The 9,550-nt window shown below is 35.5% G+C and overlaps 1 protein-coding gene across 1 annotated transcript; it reads right to left on the bottom strand.

The window, feature by feature from the left end:
* Positions 1 to 670: 670 nt before the first annotated feature.
* On the bottom strand, positions 671 to 5,511 carry LOC121730473 (general odorant-binding protein 83a-like). The gene is made up of 6 exons (XM_042119521.1): positions 5,432 to 5,511; positions 2,800 to 2,875; positions 1,943 to 2,031; positions 1,642 to 1,744; positions 902 to 972; positions 671 to 785 (listed from the first exon to the last, which is right to left on the bottom strand). Exons 1-6 carry the CDS (start codon positions 5,501 to 5,503, stop codon positions 768 to 770), a joined length of 429 nt encoding a protein of 142 aa, XP_041975455.1. The 5' UTR covers positions 5,504 to 5,511; the 3' UTR covers positions 671 to 767.
* Between the last annotated feature and the right edge of the window lie 4,039 nt (positions 5,512 to 9,550).

Below are 9,550 nucleotides of genomic sequence, written 5' to 3'. Positions count from 1 at the left end.
GTACAATTTTTTGTGGCGGTCGCGCGCCCTCGGCAATCTCCAAATTGCCTCTTTATGTGCAGATGTTCCGACCCTCGGTTTTTCCGTCTTTTGAATGTCGCTTTGCTGCTAAATAATCTGCTTCTTTATTGTGAGTTAAATCTTATGAATTCTTTTTACGTTCGAACATTATTAAAATGCGCCCGCAGTATCAATGGCAACGAAAATTACATTTATGAAACAATATTTAAACAAAACCGAAGGACTCGCTGGTTTATTTTACTTTCTTTTTATTTGTGAGCTTAGTAATATCATAATTGATATTAAGCTCGATGTTGTCCGCAATTCATTGAAGCTCGAGCCGCAATATTCCGTTTCATGAGGTACTCGTTTGTTTTTTTTTTTGGGAGAAAATGATTACTCGTGAGGCAAATTAATTCTTAAGCATTATACTTCTTCCGAAATCTGAATAAACTCGAATAAGATTTCATAAAAAATAGGCTCGGCTGAGAGCCTGCGGGTACCGCGAAATTACGTCGTTATTTGTGTTTTTATCTTACTTTCAAATAAGATATTGCTTGCAATGTTTCTCAGAAGTCACATACTTACACTTATTAATAAAATAATTACTTTTTGTAAACTGCAGGCATCAGATTATTAGGTTTTAAATGTGTTATTAAAATGTAAGACATAATTATCTCGTACTTATATATTTTAAATCATGAAAAATAGGTTGATATGATTAAAGTCTTCCTTATAGTCGTCGCGTCAGCCCTCAGTCTTGATTATTAAAAAAGAAAATAAAACTGAAAAAAAAAAGAAATGATTAGTACCTAATTATATTCATGGGTAGTGGGTAGATACTTACTACTATGTACAGGCAAACAGCCTGTATGCAAGCCTAAGCCCGAAGCTTACTCACCTTGGGATCTTTTTCATAGGAACATTTGTGAACATCGAATGCTCTTTGACATTTACTTTTGCCTGGAACATCTGAAAGAATTTTAAAACATTTAAATTTATCCTAATTAAAACCTAATTATCTAATGATAGAACCTTTAGACGCATCACAAACCATCATTTGCGATAAAGATTTCAGTAAGTAGTTATTATAAACTTTAATTCAAATTCAATTTGTTTATTTCAGACAAAGCATAATAATAATTATATAGTCCATATTTTAAATTAATGTCTCCTCGGATACCTCTTGTACCTTAAGGATTAAGATAAAGTAGCCTTGCGTGACATACGTAATATCAGAGACCAGACATACATTATTAAGAGTAGTAGCAAGGCTACCATAGAGATGGTAATATGTTTTTTTTTTTTTTTATGAAAAAAGGGGGCAAACGAGCAAACGGGTCACCTGATGGAAAGCAACTTCCGTCGCCCATGGACACTCGCAGCATCAGAAGAGCTGCAGGTGCGTTGCCGGCCTTTTAAGAGGGAATAGGGTAATAGGGGAGGGTAGGGATGGAAAGGGAAAGGAATAGGGGAGGATAGGAAAGGGAATTGGGCCTCCGGTAAACTCACTCACTCAGCGGAACACAGCGCAAGCGCTGTTTCACGCCGGTTTTCTGTGAGAACGTGGTATTTCTCCGGTCGAGCCGGCCCATTCGTGCCGAAGCATGGCTCTCCCACGTATGTATTTGTATAGCTTACCATGATGCTTGCAACTATTAATCATGTTGGTCACTCGGTCGGTATACTCTTCGGGAATCAAACTGATCATCATATCGTAATCAACATTATCGTTTTCGTCCACCTGAAAATCATCAAGTGTTAGTTTTTGAGGGAAACGAATGTTTAAATCACCATCATTTAAAAGAGTATTCCAGTCTTTTAAACTAGATACATAAGTTTTATACAACCATAAATTTTACACGTATTGATTTTGAACAGATATAACAAAGTAGATGGTATAGTACATTATGTACAATAATAGATAATTCTCAGTTCTCACCAAGTTTCCTTCTTCTAGCAAACAAAACATGTAGCATTTTAGTTTTTCATCTTCTTTAAAGATACCATTCTCGCAGTTTGATATGTCCCCTTGAAAAAGTTATTAATAACTTAACTTTATTAACGTCTGTGACAATGACATAAATTATTTTTAGAATAATAATAATTAATCAGTATAACCTCTGACACTTAGCTAACTAATTCATTATAACTCAAAAGCATCAATTAAGTTGTACATGCAGAACAAAAACAACAATATAACGTAAACATAATATTATCTATATTGTATATTTTATGTACCAGGTACCTACATGTAATATACAAAATATATTTTTTATGATAAAACATAATAAAACGTTAATAATATTAGGCCTGAATGAACTTTTACCAAAAATCTTTAATGCACTAGGTCCTGTACAGTGTGCCACAAATGTCTACAATTTGTCTTTAGTAATCACATTCTATCGATATGGACCTGGTAAATTGCACAAAATTTTGCCAATGTAGTTTCGACTTGAATTACTTTTAAAGCAAAAGTCGTTCCACATTCAATTCCCCCTTTCGCAACGCGCGATAAGGAACTTCGTTCCAATAAAAATTACTACGTTAAAGCACAAATTAATTGGCGTGATAGTTTTTCAAGAAGTACAAAAGTACTCAGGTTGTGGGCTCGCTTCGTTCGCCCTGATTATGATTAACTGATCACTATTCGTCTACTAGCCTATATTTTCCCGTTTGCCCTCTATACAAAAATTGCAGTTATAAATGTCACAAAAAACTTTTCCCATGCATTTTAAATAACATTTTTGTTAAGAGAGAACAAAGCTTGGGGGAAATTGAATTTTCTTTTGCTCTCACCCTCAGAGACGCCGGTTTTTTGGACGCACTCGTTGTGAACATGCTGTATTATTTCCAAGATTTCCTCACTCAGTACCTGAAAATACAATTATTGTTTTATAAACAATTTCCCTTTGGCCGACCGCGAAAGGAAAGAGAATTTTATATCGCGGCTTTTATGCTTTTTGTCGTAACTTTGCTTCCGTAATAATAATTTAAGCAGCATTTTAAATTAGATCAGTCTACTATAATTGCTTTTGCTCAAGAGTTACTTTTTTATCGGTCAATCATAGCGATTGAAAGTAACCCTTGAGTAAAAGCAAAATCATAATAATAGGTTTGAATAGATGCCTAATACACTACATAATAAACAGAATTTGACGACCTCTGTGGCTCAGTGGATGAGCGCATTGGTAGCTCAAGCCGGAGGTCGCGGGTTTGAATCCCGCCGAGGGAACAAAAAAAGTTCCTGGGTCATGGATGTGTATTAAATAATTATGTGTATCATATAATAAAAATCTTAAATATATGTATATTGTATGGTATAAAAGTATTAAATATATTTCCGTTGTGTGGTACCTGTAACACAAGTCCTTCGGGTAGGTACTTACCACGGGATCAGACTGACGTGGTGTAAAGCGTCCATAGATCAATAAAAAGAATAAGGGAAGCTGACACTAGCTAAAAAGGTGGAAATAATAATGGTGTAAAGTGAGAAGCAACCTCATTACCTTCTCAAACCAAAAGTACACATATTTTATTATGCTTTAACCTATAACATTAATTAGTTTCATCCTTTAATTTATAACATGTTTACTTTATTCCATTTTAATCCAGATAAAATGCGATACAACGTTTCCGGTCATGTGCTACTTAAAAAGTCTTTCAGGGATATTCTCTACCTTGTTTAAATAAATATTCTTTGTGAACGCAAAGAAGTCACTCCAATATTAAAAGTGGCATAACATTTTCAAAGAAAATTATTAAGTCGCGTTCCCACCGGGAGCGACCCAATGCACATCAACCTGTTAAGCGTTAAATATTAATTTTGGCACTGACTTGCGGACTCGTTTCCACGGTATACTTTTATTTCGGTGGTTTTATTGATAAAATTATATTTTTACAAGTACCTTTATCTTATTTATTCCTACTTGGATAGTTTCGAGTGGGCCCTAATATGGAAGATTGGGCCCTAATATGGAGTATTTTTTTTATTACTTTATGTTGTTTTGTGCTTTTATTTAAAAAAATAAAATAAATTTCTTTATGTCGTAAGTAAATTTATCTGCTGTGCTCACATTGTACGTACCCAAAACATTTTTTTCTTTATATCCAATATATAATATTTAGTCAGTCAGCAAGCAAGCTTAGGGTCAATTCAGACCGCAACATGACGCGTAGGTGCATTTCTGAATTGGTATTGAATTGACAGATTTCAATTGCGTGAGACGTCTTGCAAATCTGTCAAATCCATATAAATTTAGAAAATCTACGCGTCGGGTTCAGTCTGAATTCACCCTAATGAAGCAAACAAACATATTCCTTCTGCATAGTCCAAAAAGTTTTAGAAAATAAAAGGGACCGAAAATATAAATATTATAATAGAACATGGAAACGCGACGAGTCTTCAAAGTATTTTATGTATTCATAAAAGACATTGAGAAATAGTTTTGCCAGAATCCTCATACATCCGTCATCTGTAACTTCCTACTATAATAGGAAGCAAAGAATTTTCTTATTACTTTATTCCACGTATTATTTTAAAGCCACAACTTCGGAATAAGTCCTTTTAAAAATAATATTGGAACTATCTAATTATTGCATTATATTCATTGTTAGGTAAGGACTAAGCATAAACCATTTACTTTATACGACCTATCAAAATCCTGAATAAAGGATTAACTTTATATTTTAAAGTATTGTATATAACAATTTAATTTTATTAACCTTTTGAAGCTGTACCCAACTGCAACCAGCTGGTACCAATAGGTATACACTATACACTATACAGCCTGTATATAACTGTATTATACAGGTGATGATAATACATTCGCGTAGCATATTTTTGGCGAAAACAAACCAATAATCATCATTTTACTGAGTCTCTTCAAATTTTACACGTAACTGAGTCTCTTCAAATTTAATGAAAATTTAATGAGGAAATTAATAATTTATATCTGCTAAATTGCCCCATCTGCTAAATTGGCATCTATTTCTATAAAACCTTTTTTTCAGTAGGAATTGGCCCACCACTGCAACTGTTGTAATCCCTATATGACAAGATAATATTAAAGATAAAACTAAGATTAAGGGGATGTTCACTCAGTAAAAATTGGTAACACATTAATTCATGTACAGATTCAAATACAGAATAAAAAAATATGAAAAATCGTTACTAATTAAATAATTTCTGATTATTGAAAAATGTAATAATCTTATATCTTTAAGCGAGCAATTCTTGTATATTATATAATAATAATTGGAATCTCGGAATCGGCTCCAACGATTTTTATGAAATTTAGTATATAGGGGGTTTCGGAGGCGATAAATCGATCTAGCTAGGAATCATTTTTAGAAAATGTCGTTTAATTCGTGTTTTAGCGAATACCGAGCAAAGCTTGGTCAAATAGCTAGTGAAGTATTTAAGACTCACTGGTTTTTCTTTCTGCCCCAATCCAAGTCCAGCCAGTGCGACCACCGCTAGCGCTAGCAGCGCGGCGGGCATGACTCTACTGACTATACTCTGTCCGCTTCTGTGCACCACTATATACTCTACCAACCTACCATTAGGTAAATGGTTATTACAAGACAACTCTTGTATGTAACAATTAACACGTTGTAACCTTGGAGTTAATTAAAGGGCGATTAAGAGACGATTAGACGAGGATTTTATGGAGTAAGTAGTATATTTACTATAATAGAAGTCACACGGAAACTGTAATCTTATATATAAAATTCTTGTGTCACAATGTTAGTTATCGTACTGCTCTGAAACGGCTTTACTGATTTTTACCTATATGCATATTCAGTTATAGATCTGAGAATCGGCTACTGGCTACTTTTTATATTGATATAAGTGCATCAGTAGAATAAATAATAAATTATTACAACTCTAGACTGACGGCGACCATTGTTTGTACGACGGGATAGCGATGGACGTTGCCATGGTGACATACCTACTTATTTAGTCACTTCAATAAAATAATATGGGCGAAATACTTTATATGGCAAAACAACGTTTGCCGGGACAGCTAGTATAGTATAATATAACCATCTAATATCTTTATGTATGATTTTGGTATGTAGAGTCCGTATCAACTATCATAGTAAATCGAAATAGAAATAAAAACTATTATGAGCATAGTTCTCACGTCTAATCACTGCTCATTCTGTGTGGAGTTTAGTATCTGTTATTATCACGATATAATATATCTCCGTTTTAGAACTCACGTTATGTGATCAAAGTCACCCCTAATGTTTTCGGTTTAGAACTCTCCATTGTATCGGCTGCGTAATTATAAAATTAATGTCAAAATATGCGGCACGCGCTCCCGCCGGCCACAATAAGCCGACGGATATCAGTCTTAATGATTATTAATGGTCGGAATACTTGTAGCATCATGCTGCTGAGCTTACGGTAATGCCAACGCCATACTAAGATACTGTGTGAACGTTTTTTGTTATCTATCAATTACCTACTTTCTCTTCAATTTGTTACGTTTGTAGAACCTGCAATTATTCCGATTTTGCGAGTGTCCATGGGCGACGATAGTTGCTTTTCATCAGGTGGCCCGTGTGCTCGTTTGTCCTCTAATTTTATTTAAAAGACGAGGTTGTAGAGGAAATATGCTCCATATTTAATAGCTTCGTATGTCTTGGAATTATTCCGATTTTGCGAGTGTCCAATGTCCATAGGCGATGATAGTTGCTTTTCATCCAAGGCCCCCGTAAGGGCTACTAGCGCCTGTGTGCAAAAAAAGGATTTTGGCACCCCTTTAGGCAAATTTTTTGGGTCCTTGGTTTTGGCGCCCCTAAAGATGGTGATTTGGCGTTATGCTGCATATTTAATAGTTTCGTTCCTATGTCTTATATGTAGGGCATGCAAACACATAATTTTACTTTAAATGTCTAGTAGAAGTATTCTAAATATACCCGGAGCCAGTATTTTGATATCGTTGCCCGCAGTATCCTAAATATGCTGCATTTTCTCTATATTTACGGTTAATAATATAATACTGTCTATAAGAGTGCTCAATTGCTCACTTATATGATACTAGATGATGCCCACAACCATTGCCAAACCAAAATTCGTTTATGGCGCTGGAACTGTACATTTTTCCGGAATAAAAAGTATCCTATGTCCTGTAGTGTAGTGATGTAGTATGTATGTAGTATCTTGATATATCTTAACCGTATATAAACTGTAACCACTTGATTATTATGTCATAATAAAGCCAACTATTTAACCAGGCACATCTTTCATTTCTCGCCAGTAAGCGATCGGGTTCGCGCTGCATTCCGATCGCCTTATAAGGACTAGAGTATTTTAAACAGTGTCTCTAAGTTGAAACAATGTGTTCGTTAATATTACTGACTATTAATAACCATGATAGACGTTTCTTAGTGTTCGTGAAGACTATTTTTGCGACAAAAAATGGGTAAACAACAGTCGAAAGAAGAGACTGCAATCATCGCACAAAACGCTAGCGGTGGTACCAACACTTCCTGGCTGGAGCAGGTGCATCAACATAACAGCAACATCACCTATATGCTGGGGGTGATATGCTTCGTACTCTACTCTACGGCACTCGCTGTAGTGTACCTTGCGATACGCATTTATCGCAACTGCCAGAGAAACGGGGTGCGAAGGGAAATTCGCGAACATCCAACAGCTGGTTCCGGCGACGTCACGAGGGTTTGCATACCAAGGAGGACCAGCCGGGCGTGAGAATCGCCTAGTGAAGTGTGAAAGTGCATTTCAGTAAATATATAATATAAAGTGTGGTTCACTGTTGTAGCGGTACGGAAATATTGCATATTATATAATGGACTTATTTAGAGGACTTTATATTTTAATTATGATAATTTACTTTTAATTTTACATTTATGGCAGAAAAGTTCGAAGAATATTTTAATTCTTTGTCTAAAATAAAGACATATCTTGTAAAAATAGGCCCACGACGACGTGAAGGCTCTATTTGTTTAAAAAAATATAACGAAGCTAACATAATTTTAGAAAACTTTGATATTGAGTTGTTGAATATAAGAAGTAATTTCCCGGGCCTCAAAGTATCTAAATACCCAGCAAAATCGGTTCAGTGATTTGAGTGTGAAGAGGTAACAGACAGACAGACACACTTTGGCATTTATAATATTAAGTAAGTAGCTCGCAGAGCATCTCAGCTGAGGCATCTACAATACTTTGCCCGATTGATAAAAAACTTTTTAAAATGTTCGTTGTTCATCCACGAAAGCAATTGCTTTATCAAACAGAAGAAACAAATCACAGTTCAAACAAACTGTCCGTGTAAAAGGTTTTCGCTTGTATCCCTTTAAAAATGTGAAACAGGGTAAATTTTTCCATTCAAATCTTTTTAATAATCGCGCTCACACACTTTGCGATGTGCAATCGACATGAAAAATCCATTAAGGCAGTTTGCGTCGGCCGCCGGAGCCGGTGCGCCGCCAGTGACCGTGCTAAGCGGATTTGTTGCAGCCCCGTCGGCATCCGCAGCCATTCTCTATGCAGATGAACACGCGTATGCATCATCGAATGTTTCATGTACTGGCAATATCACGGTCGAATACAACCTGCCCGTTCCGTTATTGTCTTATCAGCTTTTCCTTGAGATACGCGCAGTGGATTGAAAAAAGGTTTGTTTATCTGAATTAGAAGTTAGTCTTTTAGTTACAGGCTTCTTAGCTTAAAGCTTGAATACTTATATAACTGTATCCCAAATATAGAGGAAAATAAAGTAACTAGTAAGTAAAGACTGTCTGTGGCTGTAAATTTTTAATACCTAGGTGCCCATTGCCCAGGTGAAATTCTTTACAAACTCTAGTCGCTTCAAATTCTTGTCTCAAAAAGCCCACGCCGAAACGAACTAAAAAGCTAAACACTAAACACGTCTAGGACACACGGCGAGGCTTAATTAAAAGGCGCATCAATTTGAAAAGAAATAATTTGAAGATAGTCAAGAGCGAGCGGAACGAGGACGAAAGACGTCATTACTGCAATCAAAGCACGAGCCGCAGCATCAACCCCCGCTAACGACGAGGGCTCTCGATAAAAATTAAAAACACGTGCAGGCCCAGTCTGAGGAAAGTTTTAATGAGACTACGGATTGCGCCCTACATATTATATCTAGCGTATTACATCCCACATTTCGGTTCTGTATTTTTAATATTATATTTGCGGTGTGGCTTGTGTGGAGTAAAGTTGAATTAAGATATTAGATACCTAATATTACGAATTCAAGACGTGCGTGGAAGAATTAAGAAGAAGGTAGGTAACATGAAAAAACTTTCCATTTTTTTGCTTAAATGGAGGCTTTAGGGGCGAAAAAATTATTTGAAATAGAAAAACAGCTGTGGATTATACCTAATATGTGAATCCACATATATTAGCTAGGTTATAAAGTAGATAAGTAGGTAAGTTACAAGTTTTATGAAAATAAAAAGGGAAAAAATGAGTTATTGTCCGTATGTTGCGAAATGTTACTTGTTCGATTCTTCCTCTCACGTCTTCATTATTATGATAGTTTGCCTAGGT

This window comes from Aricia agestis, chromosome 9 (assembly GCF_905147365.1).
Source record: "Aricia agestis chromosome 9, ilAriAges1.1, whole genome shotgun sequence".
Lineage (NCBI taxonomy): Eukaryota > Metazoa > Arthropoda > Insecta > Lepidoptera > Lycaenidae > Aricia > Aricia agestis.
The sequence above is the reverse complement of the archived record's forward strand: the minus strand, read 5'-3'. Positions and strand labels throughout refer to the sequence as shown.